The following is a 22,287-nucleotide window of genomic DNA, read 5'->3' on the forward strand; positions in this document are numbered from 1 at the left end:
TCCTCAGCTATTAAATTCCCAGTTGCATGGCTAGCAGTAAGTTGTTATACAACCTCCATAGAGAAATCTGTTATTCTTTCATGCCACGCATCTCATCCTGCATGGTACTATTTAAGGTCCACTCCTATCTTAAAGCTCTGCAAGCCAGTGGACCTCTATATAGCACTGAGTCTGACTGAAGCATAGCAAATACAATAGCCCAGCTGCATGGTCCTCACTGTGTAACAGTGAGGCCACATTGAAAAAAACATTGTTATCTACATCTAGCATAGAAGGTATTTACTGAAACAATCAGGTCACTCAACACTATTTTGTATGTCCATGTATTGGAGAGAGAAAAAATATTTCTACCTAGTCACTGAGACTTGCTAGTATTCTCCATAGGTGACATGGGGAATCAACAGGTGACACACCTTGACATGTAGTGGACCCTCTGTTCCACTGCCCAGGGTCAGCAGGTATTCTCCCAGAAAGCAAGCCTTTAACATTTGGGGTAAATCACAGCCATAAAGGTATTAGAGGGTCTGACTGTGATGTGAGCAGTCCTGAACAGGAATGTGCAACCCTGAGCTGTCACTTAGAAAAAAGAGGAAAGTGGCTTAAAAATTAATTAAAGAAAACACACAATGCCAGGACTGCATGAGGAAACACCTTGCTGCCTAGGCTTGGGCAAGGTAGCACTGTATAACCCACAAAAACCTTTTAGTAATCCGTATGATGAAGAGCAATATACCTGAGAGGTTGTCATATTCCGAGTACAAATATGCTTTCAGTGAGCATTCAGTGAAGTCATTGCTCAATAAGGAACATAGCCCTTTTTCCAATTTAGTACCTCTCTGTCCCCTCCTCTGTGGATCATGGAATCCTGTGCAGATCAAACCACAGGACCAAAGGTCTGGGACACCACGTTACACCAATTAGGCAATGTCCTCAAGAACTGGGCTCCCTGAGAACCACCAAAATAAAAAGTAATACATCATACTACATAACTGAACCTGCATTCTGATGGAGGACATTTCATCTAACTGCTGGTTTTAGGAAAAACGCAATTCAGTGAGATTACTATAACAAAGACAAGATACCTTGTCTATAAGGAGGTCTAACAAATTGCCGTTGGGAAGGGCTCCGTAGCCTGGAGTTCAATAGTCGCTGGCGAGGGGACAAAGTAGAAGAAGAAACTGTTGGATAAACAGTGTGTGTGTTGGTAGATGCAGAAGAACGTGGCCAGACAAAGCTTGGTTTAGATGAGGTATGCTTGTTAGTGGACTGAGTAATCTGTGACACTATGGCAGAGCTTTCTGGTGATTCAGGAGAAGATATTTTTAATGTTGGAGTTTTTTCCTTCTCTTCCTCTTCAGAGCTTACTTTGTGAGGTAGAAGAGTGTCCATAGATTTCCTTTTATTGCTAGTAGTGTCATCGTATGTGTTTTTGTTGCCTCTAGAAACAGAAGGGGACCATTTTGCTGCCAAAGATGTGGGTTTCTCTTCCACTTCTTTCTGATCATATTCACTATAATAAGCGTCCTCTTCATTAGAAACTGACTGACGAGATTTAGATGAAGAGGAGGAAGGAACTTTTCGAGGGAGTTCAGCTTTGGACATTTTTGAGGTCAACAGGCCATATTTTTTCTCTGTTTGGGACACCGTTCTTGTACCAACCCTTGAGCGAGTAGGTAATGAAGGATGAGCTTGTCTCAAAGAAGTGGATGACAACCTTGGATTATATTGGTTGTCTTTTGCCGTTTCACTGGCAGAACTGGAGTCTGGCTGAGTCAGTTTTGGTTTGTAGGAAGGTACCTGAGAACCTGGCTGCTGTTGCTTTGATAGAGACGAACCTGAGCTTCCCTGAGAGAAAGATGTAGGTAATCCCCTAGAAGAGGACACCTCTTTAGGAAACACAGAGCGGCTGCTTGCTCTGTCGCTGCCTGCTGTTACATCTTCTTCATCATCTTCCTGCAATTCTTCCTTACTCTGGGATGAGACATGAGATGGGAGGCGCCGGCCCCTTGAATGCAGTAAGGAAGGACTGGTTTGTGCTCCCTGTGGAGGCTCTGAGTGGGAGGTCTTCTCCAAGGGAAGATGAGAGGGGAATGTCTTTTTAGGCAAAGGTACACTTGGTTTTGATCGAGCAAGCATTTCTTTTACCTCTTCATTGTCCTGATCTTCAGGCTTATGTTTGGAAACAGAAGACTGCAAAAGAGAATGCTTTTCCTGAGCAGCCGCTCGACTTTGTTGTTCTGAGTCAGAGCGGGGTGACTTTTCACCATGTGTCTCTCTGAGGTAAGAATCGGAATCGACCTGAGGATTTCTCCTCTTGGAATACGTTGCTGAAGAAGACTGCCTGGAAGAGGACAGAGAAGAAGAAAAGGGTTTTGCATCTTCTGAGTCCTCCCTATAATTCTTATCAACATCCTTTCCTTCTGATTTGGCACTGGTGGAGGAGCGAGAGTGAGGTGACGTGTGACCAGAAACAGCAGACTTCGATGAGACTGCCACCACAGCTAATTTCGAATCCTTCCATGTGCGAGAACTGGAGCCTGAGGGAAGTCTTGTTTGCTGTGACCTAGAACTGGGCTGTCCTGCTCTGTCCTCTGCTTCTTCACTGTCAAACTCATTATGGCTATCACGAGCATGGGAATCTGCTGATTTGGAAGAAGGTTGATGTGAATGACGTAGAGAGCCAGGCCTGCTGGAATGGCTTGGGACAACCTCATGAGAAATGGCAGTCTGCCGATTTGATGGCAAAGCCAGGCGACTAGGCTCTGAAGTTTTAGAAGACACTTTCCCCAGCACGGGGTCCGGCTTTCCCTCCACATTACCCGCAAGACCATTATTTTTGGCAGGCGGAGGATGGGAAGGGGTTTTAGAAGGCACATTAGTGTTGCTTTGCCTCAGTTGCTTTGTTTCATTATCTGTGTATTTAGGAACAGGTGAGGCAGAAGAGTGTTGTGCTGCTGATGGCAACAGTGCTGGGGGCTCATGCTTCTCTGGACTCATCTGCCGTGACACCTCTGATGCGTGGGTTCGAACAGAGGTCCTCCCAGAGGCAAGGACAGGGTGGAGTGGCCGACTAGGGGACAAGGGTCTAACATTCCTCCTCTGATCCTGGGCTTTTGGTGGCATCGTTGGAGCTTCTTGGGAGGAACTGCGATCATCTGTCAACTCAGTGGATTGGAGATCAGGTTCCAGCTCTCCCGTCTTTCTAGAAGGTAACTGAGATTTACTTAGGACCCCTCGAGTCAATATTTTATTCTTATATTCAGAAAGAAGACTCTTTTTATCACTAACATTAGGTGAACGAACAGATGACTGCTTAGAGGAAAGCGATGGCTGGACTTTTGAAGAAACAGAAGTTTGAGAAGGAGATGAGCCAGCACTCCCAGTTCTTTTAGCCTCTGAATTATCTTGAACATTTGTTTGTTGCTGAGCAACTGAATCCTCATGAGCAGCTGGTGGGGGAAAAAAGTGTTTATTCACCACAACAGAAGCAGCACAAAAAAGTGACCAAGAGAAGAAACTAGCCAGGAAGCAAGAACAAAACAACTTATGAGAACATGAGACAACAATTATTTATGTATTAACCAGCCTGTGGAGTCTGGCTGAGTAAGTTTTGGTCTGTAGGAAGGTACCTATGTGGAATTATTGTACCCTGGGTAAAACTTAGAGCAAGTAAAATCAAATATCTAAATGCAGGGACTGCAACATCCTATCAGTGGAACAAAATCTTTAGCAGAGAGCTTAGTCATGTTGATGGCATGGTACTGCATTATCCCATCTGAGCTGTGGCCCATATTTTTAGTTAACTCAGCAAATCTTCTGTCCCCACAACAGCATCATTTTGGCAAGAAGCAAATGCAAGGAGTAGTACCTGAGTAAGACACTCTGACTTTCAAGAGCAGGAGTTGTCAGGAATAGCACAACCAAAGACCCAAAGCATCTATTCTTTGGCCTTTGGATAACAAGAGCACATATTGTATTCATGCAGGAAATAGAGTACAGTATGCTTTTAAGATGTTAAAATATCCACAAAATGTCATTTTACATGCTGCAGAGCGGCAAACATTTATCTACAAGCACCTTTTTGGACAATATAGTGATGAAAAGCGCTAACAGAAACAGTATTAAGGAATTAAAATCCTACAGGTTAGATGGAGTGCAGAGGAAGCTAAGTCAGTAAGAGCTAGCATAACTGGGACCAAGGCAAGAATACACAGACCATGCAATCGGTGCATGGTTTGGTGCTCACCTGCTGGGATGGCGACACTGAAGGCTTTAGACTGAGGACCTGGTCCCCTCCTGTTTGCTGCACGAATTTTGAAAATATAGCGCTCCCCGGCCTGCAGACCATCTATTATGGCTGATGTTGTAGCTCCAGAGTAGGTGATGGACTTTGCTCCAAATGGCTGGAGAGCCGGGGCGTATGAAAGAATGTATTCTGAAATGATTTGGCAGACGGTTGGAAGGAGGAAACTGAAAACAGTCCTGTTTCCAGCGGACAGACTGTATGGGTAGGATGAATTAGAACGTGCATTACTAAATACACGAGCAATGCACGCCAAGTCAACAGCTTCAGTATAAAGACGTGAGAGAGAGATATATACATATATATGTAGGTACGTTGAACATTTGTTCATCGTAACAGACAAAACCAAATCACATCAATGACCTAATGACGGAGACAGAATATGTTAGCTATACCTTTGTAAAAACACACAAGCAACAATGCCCGTCAGAGTGAAGTGTCACCAAGAGGAGCCGGACAGCAGCCGTGTGCACTTCCAGAGAAGGTGTGGGGGACATGAGAAAGTTACCGCAGCAACTACTGCACGGTTTGGTGTGCTGCACCAGAGGACATTTTTTTGTTTCTGGACGCCAACTAATAAAGGGAAAAAAAAGAGTCCTCTGAAAAAATTAACTGACGTAAATCAGAAATAAGAGAGGAAACCTACAAAGAGAAAATGCACTGGAGGCAGAAAACATGTATGAACATTGCCAGGAAAATATGCACTGTCCTACTACTTGTGGAATTCTAGTCTGAAGGACTGTACAAATGTTAGGTAGTGCAGATCACTACAATCAGAATACCCATGTTGTTATGGCTGACAAACCACAAGCAGATTTTAGACTTTCCCAGAGAAAGAGAAATTTTGAACTTACTGATTAGTTACCAAGATACTTGCAATCAACAAAGATGATCCAGAGAATATTCTTCCAAAACATAACTTGCTCACAGTGGTGGACAACACACAATTGCATTGCTGACTGTAGCTATGTCCACAGCAAATAAAAATGTTACAAAATTTTCTTTCCCACAGAAATTATTTGGAAGAAGAAAAAAATGGTGTATTCACATAATTATCATTCAAGACATCAATATTAAAATCAGGTGATGTTATTCATTACTATTAATTACTTTCTTATCCTACATTTCCAACAAAGCCTCATCACAGCTATAATTGCACTGTACTTTAAGACGCTAGTCATGCAAACGCAGCTCTGCCTGTCCACTGTGGTGAAACTCTACCAGCTCTGAAGGCCATATATTCATTCCTCAGCAGTGCTGGAGCCTGAGGGACATCCCCATGAAAACACCAAAGCACTTACTTTAATCTTGGAAACAATACTACTGCAGTCAAATATAAGTGTTTCCAGCTGAGTCTTTGCTTAGAGGGGTTTTAGCTGTAATATACAGGCCAGTAGGTAAAATTCATGCCTGCATGATTAAGGTTCTTATTCAGAAAAGATATTTCTACAAGGAAATAACAGCCCTGCGTATTGCCAAATGGTGGCAATAGCATGCCTGTCCAACAGATTCAAAATCTGACACTCTGTGCTTAACTATAGCCAGGGTCAAGCACCACTGCAGAGAGAGCACAGCAAGGCCTTGCTGCCACTTAAGAAACTCACCCTACTCTCACCTTTCAGTTTAGGATTGCTGTAGTACCTGTGTTCTGTATTAGCTTTCTGTATTGAGAGAAATTTCACCCCTCTAGAACAATTGTAGGCATGAAGACGAGCCTTCCCATTACACCCCCAAGCAGTGTAGGTAAGATCTTAGCCATGTGCGGGCTTTCTTTTGTTTTCAATCCTCTCTAAGAGGTATCAGACCAAAACAGGGTTTTGAAAATAAATTCCAAGGGCTGCCAGTTTTCTCTCTCTATTTAAAGAAACACAATAATACTTGAGGAGTCACAGTGCCATGATGGGAAAACTCTAGAACATAATAACACCTTTAAAACCAGGAAACTTAATTTTTTCTGAATATGAGCCCATATTCATTGTGTTAAGAAATAAGCCATGCATAGATCATCAAAATAAAGAATAAAAAATCATTACTATTTTATATCCAAATGCATTTAATGCTCAGTTTAAAAAAAAAACAAACACTGTATTAGAAGGCATTGGTAAGCTTTGGATTTTTTTTGTTGTTTTAAGAGACACAGGAGTTGCTTTACTTGTGGAGGCACTGGTGTAACTTCTGGCAACTCTCAAATGGCTACTAGAGGGCATTTTCTCCCATTACTTTAATATGTGGTATAAATACATAAAAAGCAGGGTTGAAAGACAAAAGGGCTAAAAGACAAAAATTCCTGATTACCATGTGCTATCAAAACAACTGTGAAGTGCTAATTCAGTGATTTCATTTAGCCAGTATAAATACCATTTCTGTCATTTATTTAGTTTAAAAATAAGACCTCTCCTGGAATACTTTATACTCAGGAAAAACAATGATACATTAGACACATATAAACGTTCAGGCCTTGAATACAGGGCATCTTTAAAATGATTGCCTTGGATGAATCATCTAAAGATCAGCAGAAAAAAATGGACAAAGGGCTATGGACTGCTCAAAATTAGGAGCAGATCTGAAATTTCAGATAAAGTCCCTGCATGACCCTTCTTTAAGAAATAATAATTCTTGAACACAGTTGCAGCTCCACTGAAGCAATTGTCAAGACTCCTACTGACTTCAAAGAGGAAGGAATTCCACCACTGCTCTGAAGAACACATAAAGTAGGTCTTGTATGCAGTCATGGTACGCTTCTCTCCAAGCCAAAGGGTTTTTCAATCCTGAGATGCTACAGTGCTCATAAGGCACATCCAGAAACTTTTATAACCCAAGAACACAATCCTGTCAACCACAGGAGAATGGAAGTGGCCAATAAATCAGTCTGTTCATTTTCAGAGGAAAAGGAAAAAAAAAAAATCCCAGCAAGCGTTTTTTAAAAGCAAGTAAATAGCCACTGACAAATTATCTTTGTGACCATGTACAATGCTATAGTGCACAAGGTTTATGCATGTTATCTGTTGCAATCACCATTTGGACTTGCTTTTTAAGCTGATAAACTAGAAATAAAACACAACATAAACCCACTCACTTCCTCGGCAACTACCCAACTTTTCCTTCTTCAACTAACTGTTAGAAATCCTTTGGGAAACTTTCTTCTTGAGCTCCATTTCAACCTGCTTATTAATGGAAGAAGAGGTAAATATGCACACATGACACCCCAGGAAGCTCTGTGACATCCCAGGCACACAGTGACGATGGCTTCCCAGCGGTGGTGCAGTGACAATGGGCTGGAAACAATAAAATCTTGCACGTGTATAAGCCATTAACAAGTGAAAAAATCCTAGCACAGTCAGCAGTTCCAGCTTGCTGCAGAGCGGCAGTCTGGCTTAAAGCAGACCAGCTCCTTGAGGGGGTTAAAAACCGACAGTGATGACTTACCTTTGACTTTTCCTTCACTCTCTGGAAGAGCATCCCAGGATGCTGCTACAGAGGTTGGTTTCCCCTTTAGTGGCCATACATCCAAATTTTCAGGGGCACTGGCAGGAGCTGTGAAACAGCCATATGCAGAAGAGGCAAGTAAGAAAAGCTGACCTGCACAGCATACACCTTTTGCCTCTTCTACTCATAGCAGAAATGCCTATTCAAAGATAAATGTGAAGAGCACACACGGCTCCAGTCCATGTGTGCCTGTATTACATCTTTGTATCAGACTCCTGTTGTGAAATTTTATTCCATACTTTTAGGAACAGTCTGTCTGTGCAAGACTGCTACTGTGGCTTAGCTGGAATGACATGGTAATTCAGTTGTTATGGGCCACTTCCCTGTACCAAAGGGGCCCCACGGCTTCTCCGTGGTGGAGGCAAGATTTGAATTTGCTGCCCACAGAGAGGGACAGCAGCCAGGCTGCTCCTCCCAAAGGAAGGGGCACACCCAGCTGCAGGGGTCCAAGGTGCTGACCTGTCCCCCAGAAATACTCAAAGCATTTCCTCCTGTTCTTGTCGTGCCACAAGAGCATCCCCCGTGTGCTCTCCAGGACACTGCTGCAGGGACACAGGCAACAGGAATGAGGCTTTTTCTGTGTTCCCAACACTCTGCTGCCCCAGGCAACCACTTATTCTGTCTTTCCCTCAAGTCAGCCCTATTTCACTGCTCAAACCCTAAAACTTGTGTTACCCCAAGGACCTTTTGAATACATACCCGCCTCTGGGGTCCGTTGGTAAACGGACACGCTCCATTTGCCTTCCTTTTCTCCCTCCAAGATTTGGACAGCAAACTCATACATGGTGTCTGGCACCAGATTCTCCACCAGCACCCGCCGGTTGGACACCTGCTTGTAATCCCACCTTGCCGATTCCCCCTTTTCCCGATAGCGAACACTGTATTGCCTGGGATCAGAAACACATGAAAATAAAAATTCACATGTCAAAACCTAGCATTAGCAGAACCAGAGAGGGACTGGGCTACTTTCCTCTCAGCTAGCCTGCTGGGGCTTACTGGGCAACCTACCAAAACGCAAACCACAAACTACCACCACCACCAAGAGCCAGCATCTTCTAAGCAAACACCTGTGCCCTCCTCTAATGGAGTCTGATTGCTTTCACCCCAAGGGACAGACCACTTTTTCCAGCCTCCTGCTCAAAACACTCCTGCCCGAGGTGAAGCCACAGGGCTTTCCAAACCAAGCCAGGCATCCTGGGGAGCTCCATGCCACCATCTCGCTGCCGCATGGCCATGAGCATGGCTGGACCACTGGGAGCCCTTTGCTCCCAGAGCAGGGCCAGCAGCTTGATTCCCACATGTCTGCCCCAATAACCACTTCCACAATGAAACTGAGAACATCTAAAATTACCACTTCTCCTGCTGTGCCCCTCGGGATGTTTCAGCACCAGGTTGCACAACCCTTCAGTGTTCCCAGGCTGAGCAACACAATCCAGCACTTTCACAGCTTTGGCAGCTTCCAGCCTGTTTCTCTGTTTATTTTGGTCTCCAACTGCTGTGGCATGCTGCTGTGAGCCAAGCTCTCCTGCTCACGGGAGCCCCCGGCCTGCTCAGCCTCAGCTGCATGGGGTTTCTGGAGCATCAGCAGATGCAGGGGGCACTGACGGGCATCTTTCTCATTGTAGTGATGCCTCTTTCACCTGCTGTGTGGTTGTCTTGAAGCTGCAGTCTGTTCTAACAACCCAACTCAACACCTCGTCTCTGTGGACTGCGCCCTGTCCCCCACCCCTTCTTTCCCCATGCACACATGGGGATTTGCTGACCATGGTGATATACCAGGATTTGAATAGCAAAACATCCCCAGCTGGTGCTGACAACATATCAGGAGGGATCTAAATCCCTGTAGTCCAGCACTTAAACAGACCTGTAAATACTAGAGACTGCAGCACAGGGAGGCAAGGAGGGAACATCACCCCACATTCACCCGTGTCAGGTTTCTAACAGCTTCTCTGAAGCATCCCCCACCAGCCATTGTCATAGGAAGGGATATACAAATTCCTATGCCCTAAGGTAAATTATTCTCATAATCAACCTGTAACTAAATAAATGCAAAAGCAATCAGTAGTGCATTGGCAGCAGTTCACCTTCAGGATGCATTCAGAAAACATGGGGCTAGCTACCTATTTGCTGCGACCTTCTGTTTTTCATACAGTGGGTCTGTCCAAGCAACGAGCACAGACTGAGAGGACATAACTCGAACAGTTATGTCTTGCGCCACCTCCACCTCTTCCTCCTCTGAAATGGCAAACCAAAAAAGTATATCAATTACAACACTGGAGTTCTCATAAAAAACAGTAACTGTCTTCAGCTAACATTACAATACCCACACAGCACAGATGAATAAGAAATACAGCGGTAGTGGAAACCAAGTACATTGATTACTGGTGGTACCCCATGGAAGCATCATTTCTTCTGTTAGTTGTCTGCTTACAAGACCACGGTACTAATATATTCTACAGTCTTTCAATATTCTATCAGTCCCCAAACTGCTACTTATACCAAATGTCTTATTAACATATTGACATTCATCATCTCTGGCAAACTCACTGCTAGAGCTTCCTGGAGAGCAGAAATTTTGCCTCATGAAAAATTTTGATATTTTAAAATCTAGTTTCATTTTGAAGGACAATAAAACCAAGGACTGTCAAAATTCTTCACAAGGGAGAATTCCTGCATATTTTACACTTTTGAGTGCTTCAAACATGTTGTTTCAATTCAGCTTTCTTTTTTTTATGGTATTTAAAGCAAAAATTTAAAAAAAATTTTAAAGAAAAAAATAATTGAAGTGGGCTGTTTTGACATATCAGAATATTTTTTGCAAATAATTTACAAAACTTTAAAATTAAATGAAATTAATTTTTTTTTTGAGGTTTTTGATTTTGATGAGGCTCCTTTTTCTATCAGTCCATCAGAGTTTTTCCAGTCTAGTCTACCTATCACCCCATGAAAGATTTATTACTCTTCCTATTAATGTCACAGCGACTATTCCCAAGTCTTCCAGAGGCACAGAATGCACAAGGTGCAGCTTTTCAGCCCAAGTTTTACAGAATAGTAACATTGGAAAAATATTGATGTCTCAGGAAAGGAAAGGAGCCAGTAAACTCTGGACTGTGATTTCATTCGCTAGGGATCCTACTCATGTATGACTGAAGTCCAGAGAAAGGCTGCCCTTCTCTTCAGCAGGTGGCACGTTACCCCAAAGGCCAGCACTGAAGGCACAGAAGGCAGTAGGGAAGCACATTTCACTTCTTCCAATCAGGTTTTTAATGCTGAGGATTCTCAGACAATTCCAGGTTTTCCAAGCCAAATGGCTACTACATGAAAGTGGCTGAGAGGACCCATCTACTACTCACGAGTGGCTTAGGGGACCTATTCACAAAGTTTTGCCATGGGAGCACCTGAAGAGAGAAAGTGATCATGAGGAGTAGATGGCATCACCTCCCCAGAAAAGGTGTGAGGTGGGATTTCAGTACACCATGGTTCTCCGTTCTGACAAAGGTGTTCTCCATCACCATCAAAATACCCAAAACACTCTGCCACCCCCATGGCATTCTCATCGTATGTGAGGGGGTGAGAAAGCAGTATGGCATGGAGATGACTCAGAATCTCTCTTATCCATTTTAACCTTGGCAGCAGTATGAAATGCTTTCTTTCCAAAAGGAAGTGAAAATTTTGCTGACCAGGTTTAGGCTTCCAGAAATCATCCCTTCAGAAAAGGGGGCAGAGATTTGATGAGAAGGCATACTGTTGTGGAGGTCCTGGCTTTGATTTAATCAAGTCTTCTTGTGCAGCAATTGCAGTGCCTAACATTTGCCAATAGCTAGAGAGGAGGAGATTAATAAAAGACAACAAAAAACCCAACAACAGAAACCCAACCAACCATGCTAGAGAGCTGTATCATTTTATTAATCCTGCTTGAATCAGAGAAACAATCGGAGACATCCATCAAGCTCTTTAATGCACAGAGAAAAACCTAGTAGCTCCAGCACCAAAAGACTTGCAGTCTAAAAATCACAACACTGTCTCACTGCATTCAAATGACTCCATGAATTGACAGCAGATGTGAAAGAAACATACCTGTGACTTTTCTTTTAGTCAAGGATGACCTATAGACAGGTTGGCTCCGTCCTTGGGAGCTCCTTGATGGCAGCGAAACCACATGAACTGACTCAGAGGCTATACATGCAGAGGAAAAACAGAGGATTTCCTGTAACTTTTTTCATTTAAAAAAATATTTGTCTTTTCATGCAGAACTCTGTTTTATTCTTTTCTGAGATAAAAAAGGAGTTAATTTATTTAGTCACAGCACTTATGTCAGTGTGTTCAATATGCATGCAGTAAGAACAGTGAAGTTGGTATTTCATAAGCCGAAAAGCAAATTATTAACATGAAGAGACAACTGTGAGAGTCCTACATTCTAGGATTGAGTTCTCACGATAATTTGATTATTTAAACAACATTTGTTCTCCCTTTTAAAAAAAACATACTATAAAAGTAATGAAAACAAGAATTAGATGCTCCAAACTATGTTACGCAGTATTTCTCATCAAGGTTAAGTTTGTTACTGAATTCCCACTAAGTCCATGACAAGATTTCCATTGACTTCTGTACTGCCTGGACAGGCTCCCAAACTGCAGAGCAGTGGTATGTGCTGGGCATCAAACAAACAGAAGACCATCTCCCACACGTATTTGTCTCAACCCTGTCACCTTGGCACGGATGCCAGAGTATCCCCTTCGTTAGCAGTGCATAGAAAGATGAAAAAATTAATACTAGAGAAGGGATGGGAAATAAGTATGAGCAATAAGTTAGGAAAAGGGGGAATAACTGATAAATGTGACTGAGGGGTTCCCTCTCTTTGGAGAAACGGAGATAAAGATGTGTGTTTAATATAATACCGACACAGCAGAAGGGGAAATAGATATTTACATTGCAAAGCCAGGAATTCTGGCAGCCACGTGTGATTTTGGAATCATCACCCATTTTGTAACCCAAGATCAGACTATCTGTGTGACGGGCTTCCAGCCTACAGGAGTTTTGAGAGAAAGAAGCCAAGCCTCAAGCAAACACACCCAAACAGCACAGAGGCAAAGTAAGACTCATGAGTGCAGACCTAGCGCCCACTTGGGCAAGAGGACCTCGGGCATCAGGATAGAGACAGGTCAGCCATAACACAGGCAAGTGACACAAATAGCACAAAGGGAAATGCTCAGCTTCTGGGAAAATAAAACTGTTGCAAACCCCGTTGATACCGTTAGATGGGAAACCCTTTAAATCCAGGGCAGGTGATCTAGGACACGAGTGAAAACCATCACAGCGCAGCAGGGCAGGGAGCACAGAAGAGGCCAACCTGACTGTCTCAGGAGCCTTTGGTGACCAGGACCTCATGAAGGAACTGGAGAGCACGGACTCACAAGTGTAACACTCTAGTACAGGGCCCATGAAACAGTTTTAATGGTAAGCATGAATACATCTAATTAACGCATTAATTTTTCTCCACTGGCCTGAAATAATGTAGGGACACAAAGTGTAAGAAGTGGACAAGACACAATGGATTTCAGAGTGGTCCCACTGCATGCAAGGAGAATCTGAGCTATGGCTCTTCTCCCCAGCACTTCCCTCTGCTATTAATGAGAGCAGCTCACAGATGGTGTCTCTTTGACACAGCATCAAGTTGTGCTACACTTTTTACCCTGGCCATCATATTTGTCTGCTAAGAACATGTGACAGAATGCAATTATAGTGAGCACTTTCATTTATAGGAAGAAGTCACTTTGGTGGCTACAACAACATGTGATCTGTGGTCACCTAGGAGCCATAAGGGATTACAGAAGTGTGCAAGCTCAGCTAGACACCATCAGGAAAACCTGACTCACCTAGTTTTCTCGCTTCCTGATTTTGTCGCTCTTGCAGAAGTGGAGCATAGCTCATCCTTCGGCTGCTCTCTCCATACCCACGGAGGTAACCTTGGGATCTGCTGCGTGGACCCCTGAAGCCTGCTCCATAAGGCGGCTTCCACCGAAAAGATAACTTGCCGTCTGGAGACTGGGTGCGCACTCTCAGAGGTCTGTTTGGCATGTCCTTCTCTTCAAAAAATAAGCAAACACACACACACAAAACCCATCACAGTTATTATGAAGCCCTATTACGGGCTATATAGCATATTTTATATTATATAACAGACACAATATATCTGTTGCAAGTACATCTATTAAATAACATCAGAATAAAGGGCATAATTTTATAGTTTTTTAATTTTGCTATAAAACACAACTGCAGTAATGACAAGTTTTCCAAGTGGGATGTACAATACTCAATAGCATCTTTTCCCAGGCTCTTTCAGACAGACTGATGCAAGACACTGAAAGTGAAAACATATCGTAAAACAAGGACTCCTGCCAGAAACTGGGGATGTCTTGCAATCTCTTCCTTTTTTTTTTTTTTCTTTTTTTTTGTTAAATCCCCTTTCCCTAGTTCAGGCACACCAGTGCTAAAGGTCAGTGTAAAATGAAGCATAGAACTATTTCACAATTTTTAAACTTTCTTTAGAAAGTAATCCACATTAAAAGCAGGTTCTCTTCTCCTAAATCCATCACTGATGGTTCTGCTGTCTGACAGCCTCATATTTAACAACAGGTCTGTTCTGCACATGCTTCAGCTCTTGACTTCCCAAACTCCCATTACACAACCCCTTGAGCATCCAGCACTGTAACAGGTACCTTATGCAAGTCATTAATTTTCACCTTTGCTGGCATGTTGGCAGCATTCTTTTAAGAAGTGACACTGATGCAAGGATTACTCAGGCAGCCAGTTTGGTTGCTCCGAACGGCATCTCCAGTTTTCATGGCATTCTCCATTGCGTATGACCTGCACCATGCTACTGCGCAGGCTGCAAGCAGAGCGGACAGCAGGAAGAAAGGTGCTGGCAGCACCAGTCACTACTGAGATCTCCCACACTTGTAGGGATTTTTTGCCTCTTATCTTTTACATTTCACACTCAAAGCAGGTTTCTCTCAGTCTCTTCTAGCAATGCCATCCCACCAAGCACAAGGTTGCATGAACGTGCCAGCACAGAGGTTACACGACGTGTTCAAACCCTCTCACTTGCTGGCTAAGCCAGTCACTGCAATCACAGCAATGTCAAGAGAACAAGAGGCTGGGACAGCAACAGCTGCCAGAGACCTGGACAGACAAAGAAAGACAATGCACCGAAGTATCGCCTGTCAGAGTAATAGTGAGATCCCCTTTCCAGCCCCAGTTCAGGAGCTCATATTTATTCATAGCAGCACTTAAACATGTTACTTTAAGTATGTCTGATGTCTGCACGTCCCTATATATACCAAAAGCAGGTCCTTTTCCAATATTTCTGCTCAGTGACACCTTCTATAACCAAACTGCTTACTGGTCTTGATCTGCTGACAAGGTTGCATCTTCTTACACACTCCCAACAAATGTTCTTCTATTAAATTACCCTTTGGAAGGGATCACAGCAACTCTTAAAGCTGTTTTCAGAGCTTCTCTTGAAACCCCTGTGAGAAATACACGATTTCAGTGCTGGTGAGGTGTATAACATGCAGAGAACCACACATTCCCAGGGAACTCTGCTTTTCTACTGAAACACTGAGCAGCAGCTCAGCATGGTAAACCTTGCCTTTTTATTTTGCCTACAGAGAGACGGATCATCAGTTTAAATACATGGACTTCAGCAGCGTCTCTCTTCTGGCTGCTCCTCACCACTCCAGCAAAATGATGCAGCTATAAACCCAGATTAATCAGCCAATTAAGCTGGTTTTACAGACACTTTGTGTTGCCAGAGCAGTGCATACTAGCTGGATCACAGCAGTGGATCTGGTCCTAAGTGTTTAACAAACAATAAATGCTTTTTACTATGCAGTAAATATGGTTGCTTTCATGAGGCTCCCTGACCACTTTTCAAGGAACGTTCTGTCACATGCTCTATTAATAAAACACCTGCTCCCACACAGTTTCTTTTTCTTGCTCTCCTGAGCAGTTGCTCAACACAGATTTCAAAAACACATTAGTCACTGATCATGTAGGCACACAGCCTTCATTCACAGCACCACCATGGAGAACTGAAAGAGGGCAAATGCAAGTTGGAGAGGACTCCTGGAGGTCTCTTCTCAACTTCCTGCTCAAAGACAAACTACCTCCAACACTTCTTGAGGCCAGCCCTGGTTTTCCCTAGCTCAGTCTTCAAAATCTCCCAGGACGGAGATGACACAGGCTCCCTGTGGACCAGCTCCACGGCTGCACCAGCTGCCTAGTGTGAAAGCTTTTATCATAGAATCATTTAAGTTGGAGAAGACCTTTCAGATCATCGAGTCCAACCGTTAACCTAGCACTGCCATGTCCACCACTAAACCATGTCCCTAGGCACCACATCTACATGTCTTTTAAATACCTCCAGGGATGGTGACTGAACCACTTCCCTGGGAAGCCTGTTCCAGTGCTTGACAATCCTTCTGGTGAAGAAATTTTTCCTAATATCCAATCTAAACCTCCCCTGATGCAACTTGAGGTCATTTACTCTTGTCTTATCACTTGTAACTTGGGTGAAGAGACTAACACCCACCTCACTACAACCTCCTTTCAGGGAGTTGTAGAGAGCCATAAGGTCTCCCCTCAGCCTCCTCTTCTCCAGGCTAAACAACCCGTTTTCTCAGCTGCTCTTCATAAGACTGGTGCCCTAGATCCTTCGCGAGCTTTGTTGCCCTTCTCTGGACACACTCCAGCAACTCAATGTCTTTCTTGTACTGAGCGGCCCAAAACTGAACACAGTATTCAAGGTGCGGCCTCACCAGTGCTGAGTACAGGGGGACGATCACTCCCCTGCTCCTGCTGGCCACACTGTTTCTGAAACATTTTCCTACTGTCCAACCCAAACCTCCCAAACAGCAACTTGTGGCTGCTGCCCAGCGTTACACGTGGCCTGCCACCAGCAAGAAGTGGCTTCCTTGCAGCCCCCAATTAAGCAGCAGTTGCCTGCTATAGAATGTCATCATATCCTCCTGTTTGTCAGACTGGGCCCCACTCCCACAGCCTCTCCTTGTAGCCCATGTGCCATAGGTAGCCACCACCTCCCCAGATCTCAACATCTCTCCTAAGCAGCCAAGCCCTGGCCGGAGGGGAGTGATGCCTCCCCTCAACCAGCCACCCTCTCCCAGGTGCCTGCGGCTTGCTGGGCTGCGATGCAAGCACACCGTTAGGGTTTCCTTTCGGTGGCCCTGAATGCCACAGAGAACCAACAGCCCGCCGGCCCAGGGTGGCCAGGAGGGATGCTGCAGCCCATCAGCTGTGCTCCCCCAGTCAAAGCCGCAGCTTCCAACTGGAATTAAAATAGAGTTATAAGGGACAAAGGATACAAAAGGAACCAGCCCAGCCGGAGAGCCATAGGGAAAGTATTCAATCTAAAACAAATGTGGCTTTAGGCAAAGAGAAGTTTATCAACTCTAATGCTGAATGCAGGGGATCAGCTGAGATTTTAAAACCAGGGCTTTCTAAGGCTTTGATCACTTTGCTCATGGTAGCACCACACTGCCCATTGTCCCCATTTCTCTAGTTAGCTCCAGTGTCTATTTATCTTCCCTTGTCACAGTTTGACTGGCAGGAATCTGAAGGTATCCAGGATGGAGCTATCAGAGAACGGTTTAAATGGCTTTGCTGGTAACTGCTGAACTGTGTGAAGTCTGTGCCAGGCTTGACAAGAAAGGGATTCTCATTAAAAAAAAAGACCAGCAGAAGGAGCTTGCCCACCTTGCTCTAGCCCACAAGCAGGGAGCCATCGGCCTGATCTGGGGTAAGGCTGAAGACCCTGATCTCAGCCACACAGAGGCAGAAGGTGAAGCTAGGCTTGTGCCACCTCCTATGAGCAGCTGCAGGGCTGCTGTCCCGCTGGGCTCAGCTATGCCATAGGACCAATGTTTCCAAGTCAGGACATTTTCCACTCCTTAAATCCCCCATGGGACAGCAAGCCACTGCCTCCTGCTGTCACAGCCCCTACACCTGTGCACTCTCCTGCCCAGGTCCCCTTTTCTTTTCTTGGCCCCAGGAAATAGCCTGGATTTCCACAGGGAGGATGACCCTGGGACTGTGGAGGCTGAGCAACAGGAAAAGCTCACTGTGTCCTAAAGACCAGAGTTTGGTCCTGCTGGCCAGGCTCACTCATCTTCAAAAAAAAAAAAAAAAAAGATCAAAAACATTGTCCTAAACAAGCTACACTTATCATGGAAGGGGTGGGAGGAGGAAGAAATAAATCCCATGCATTGTTCAAGTCATTCAGTTCCCAAAGTAGCCCCTTCCTGTGGGGACACTGAACTCCCCAGGAACAATAGTCTTGAACATCACACAGCAAATAAAAAAAGAATTAGATGATGCTGTCACCACAGGTCAAGCACTATGAGGACATCCCATGATATTCTTGCCTCACTAGGATCCCATTCACTGCACATTTATGTGCTGGATGTGAATGTGGAGATGGAAAGATCTGAACCTGCTCAAGAGACTACACAGTGGATTTTTTTTTTGTCATGCTGGGCTAAAGAAAGCAAAACCTCTTGAAAAATCAAGGCATGATTTCAATCCTAGACCAAGGGAGACAAGAATAGGTCCAAGAGAAAGGGGGTGGGGGTGGAGAGAAGTTGAAACAGGGGAGATCAAAGTCAGTGAAAGAAATACTAGAATAATATAAAAGGTGACAAGGGAATAGGAACACATATGGAAATCTGATGCAGACAGGGAAGAAATCTAGTGCTGAAACAGAGAAAAAGCTAAGAGTGAAGTATCATGGGTGGAAATAAGGGAAGGACTTGACAGAGCTGTAGTCACTGGATGCTGGCCTTCATCCACCTTCAACAGGACCTTGCACAAATCCTCCAGCCTCCTCCAAACAGATTAATGTGACAATAAAAATTGCATCACTTAAGCACAAATACCCACTAGGTATACAAGTACACCAATCTCAGTAACAGTGGTGCAGAGATCTGTAAATAAAACCTCATCCTCCCAGTGGGAGAAAAGACACAGATTGTATCTGGGAGTTTGCACTTCCAGGGACACAGAAAGTGGTAGATTTACCAACAGGAGGACCAAGCACAAACAGAAACCCAATATCTTGCTCACTACCTGGCATAACACAACCCATGTCACAGGATGGATACGTTGCACTGTTGCTCACTCCCCCAGCATCAATACCACAGCTCCTTCCAGGCCAGCTGAGTCCAACCCAGATAAATGAGCATCCAGAAATGGCCCAAGACACCAGACACTTTAGAGCCCCTGAGCAGCAAGGAACATTTCCACTGCTTCCCTGGGCTGCAGTCTGATCCTGCCAGGCATCTCTCCCTACCTTTTGCAACAGTCTAAACTTGGGCAGGTTGCCCAAATCTTCAGTGGAAGATGGCCCTAACAGGTCCCAAGACAAGATTTTGGATCAGCATGAAAGCTGCACAGCTGGCAGCTACTACAGTGCCTGTGGCTTCTCCTATCGGAGACAGTAGATATGACCTTTATGGAAGCATACAGTGCTGCAGCTGCCTGTTCCCCATTTAACACCTACTCTGGCACACCAGGAACACAACTGGAGTTCAGCAAAATCTGGATGAGGTCCCAAACCAGTAGCAATGAAAAAGCTAAGTCTTCAGATGCATTCACTCCCAAACCCTTTTTTTTCCTGGTAAATTTTGGGAACAGCTACCAATTGCTTGATTGAACTGAATGTTGGTTATTCCCCATCTCTCCGCTATTTGCCCCTGTAAATATCACTAAGGGTTTTTTCACTTTTTGTTCCAAAATTGATTCAACAGTTTTCTGGACCTTTGCTCTGGCCAAACTAAATCAACTGGTAAACATCTTCAGACCTCATCTAAAGAGACACCTGCAATTAAAATAAAATCAAGTCCTTTTCTACAGTCTGAAAAAAGAGACGGTCACTCCCTTGTGCTCTCTTCAGTGTAGAAATCCAACCATACCTACAGTTGTAGGCATTTGTGTATAGCATCTTGGCCCCAAAAATGCAGGGCTGATTAAAGCCTCAGTATTGACTTTTTACAGTTGAAACGTCCACTAGTACAGCCAAAGTTTCTCTGTGTGTCAGGACCGTGGGAGAACATTTTACAAATGATGTAAGCCCAGAGCATGAGGTCTAAGCGGAGTGATCCTCTAAACAACCACACAAGGAGGCAGCTTGCACTTGCCAAATCACACAGATTCTTCAGAGGGCCTCATCAATTATCTGGCAAAGGAAAACACAAAATATCTCCAGAAGAAAAGGGAAGTACTGAACCCTAGTAATCATTCTAGAACTGTGGGGGAAAATACCCCAAGCAACTCAAACCTATTAAGATATAAGTGCAAAAAAGTAGTTGAAATATGAGGTCACAAAAAATCAGGCACTTCAATTTCACACCACAAGTCTAGGCACAAAATGTTTGCTTTTGCCTTCCCCGGTCAGCAAAAACTTTTCTACATTTTCTTTCTATGTGCCATTATTTCAGGACTGGAAAACTTGACCTATAAAATGAGTTTTGCTTCAGGGAGAACACCTATTTGGCACAGTCAGTAGACAACATTCATATAGTCTATAAACATCTACCAACCTCTCTTTTCACTTCAGGCAGAAGTTCAGGAGGTTAAGCACAGTGACCTAGCCTTGGGCAAAGTAACAGCTTGAAGAGAGAAGCTGTAGCTGCTTAGAGATAACGAACTCATCAGAAAGTGATCAACTGCTTTCATTAGGAAAGGCCAAAAATGCTAACTAGCAAACGAAATCCTGTCATGAGCAACTCGACCGAAAATCATCAGAATCTACACTGCAACAGCAAACTGGTGGGATTTTTTTTTTTTTTGTTATTTTGTTTTGGTGGGAGTGGGGGTGGTGAGGTTTTTTGTTAGTTTAAAAATGAAGTTCTAAGCATCAGAGTGATTGACTCTGTACCTGGGTTTGAGACTACTGCTGCTTTACCAGGCAAAAGAGTATGGAAGATTAAATAAAATGTGCCAAACTTCTCAGTTCATTCACCCTCCTCAAAGAGTAGATCCCTGTCTTAAGAAGTCCTTAACTGCTTCCTAAGCACAACAAATTGTCCTCTGATTAAATAACCTTGCACCACTGCCAATCTGCAAGAGCAATCCAGTTTCAGTGCTCAGCAACTCAGTTTACAAATATCCTGCAGCATTCCCACAAAACCCACCACCAGGGCTAGAAAAGTACTTCAGCCAGCTACAGTTCCTAGATCTCTGAGCTATTTCTTTGGGATATAACACTACTGTATACCATGCACCTTCATAAGTGTCTGAGTCCTACCACCATGAAGCTGTCAGCTGTGCTTGTAGCAAAACATGATACTGAATAAGTGAAGAGAAAAAAAGAGCCCCTACATTTTGATTCTTCAGCTGGCAACTCTAAAATTTATTCCATTTGTGAGCTAAGACCCTTCATAAAACATCCACACTCCTAAAACCTATTGTGTTTGCCTCTCCTAAATGCAACTGCTTGAGTGGTGACACTCAAGTTCATAGCACATGTGGCAAACACATCCTTGGGCACCTCTACAATTGTGCTTGTTTGGCAACTTGTGAAGCCAGGACAGGCATCTGCCCAGGTATGCAGAAAGACTGGGGGATGCCAGCCCTGCAGGAGGCACCAGAGAAGCCAGACGGGGGAAGCCCCGCACCCAGGCAGCGGTGTTCATGTACCAAGGGATGTATCGTGGCCAGTCCAGGCCAGGATAAGAGTTTATTGTTTCCAAAACACTTTGCAACATGATTACCCATCCTTCTTCATGCCACAATGGGCATTGTTTTCCGCAAGGTGCTCTACCATGTTCCAGCAGGTAAATCACTTTCTGCATTGGCTTTAAGGGTTGGGACAATTCTGATACACTGTTTTATTTTTTTACCTGATTTGAAATAGATTATGAAACAGAATGTATTTGAAAAAGGAGAAAGCAGAGCTTTACTAGCAGACACAGGCATCTAAAGCTCTATAGTTCTTTGTGCAACTCAAGGATTTCAATTCAGTTGTTATTCATGAACAGGAAAAGAAAAACGGCATTTTACCATAACTGAGAGGCACAAGGGAAAGGGAACACCCCAACTTTCTCCTCCAACAAATCACATAGGGGTGGCTGCTTTGCCCCTCGCCTTCACATACTCTCACTGTTACCTATCTCCATACAGCTATCCCAAAGCCACATCAGCAGAAAATTAAAGAAGAAAGTGGACAGACAAAAATATCACAGGAAGATACTTGTTTTCCACCCAAAAATTAATGCACCGTGTCACTTTGGCAAAGTATTACTAGATTCTTTTTTTAAGTCGATGATCTGATCCAAGCTCCGTTGAGAAAATGGGAGCAATTCCACCAGCTTCAATGAGAGCTGGATCAGGGCCATCCCAAGAAGAGTTCACTCTACAAAGATATTTCCTGCAGTTGGTGAGCCAGCTCAAACAGTGCTGATGTGGCCCTCTGAACCGAGATG

General features: G+C 44.0%; 1 protein-coding gene across 1 annotated transcript in view; it reads right to left on the bottom strand.

Annotated features, from left to right (window-relative positions):
• The window catches only part of FNDC1 (fibronectin type III domain containing 1), a 76,392-nt gene that overhangs the window by 33,266 nt on the left and 20,839 nt on the right, over nt 1–22,287 (bottom strand). The window contains exons 2-8 of the mRNA XM_064446967.1: nt 13,666–13,875; nt 11,867–11,965; nt 9,910–10,024; nt 8,489–8,676; nt 7,730–7,837; nt 4,247–4,435; nt 1,083–3,449 (exon numbers count right to left, since the gene is read on the bottom strand). Coding sequence (XP_064303037.1) covers nt 1,083–3,449; nt 4,247–4,435; nt 7,730–7,837; nt 8,489–8,676; nt 9,910–10,024; nt 11,867–11,965; nt 13,666–13,875 — 3,276 coding nt within the window. The remainder of the gene's footprint in view (nt 1–1,082; nt 3,450–4,246; nt 4,436–7,729; nt 7,838–8,488; nt 8,677–9,909; nt 10,025–11,866; nt 11,966–13,665; nt 13,876–22,287) is intronic.

This window comes from Phalacrocorax carbo, chromosome 3 (genome assembly GCF_963921805.1).
Source record: "Phalacrocorax carbo chromosome 3, bPhaCar2.1, whole genome shotgun sequence".
Classification (NCBI taxonomy): Eukaryota; Metazoa; Chordata; class Aves; order Suliformes; family Phalacrocoracidae; genus Phalacrocorax; species Phalacrocorax carbo.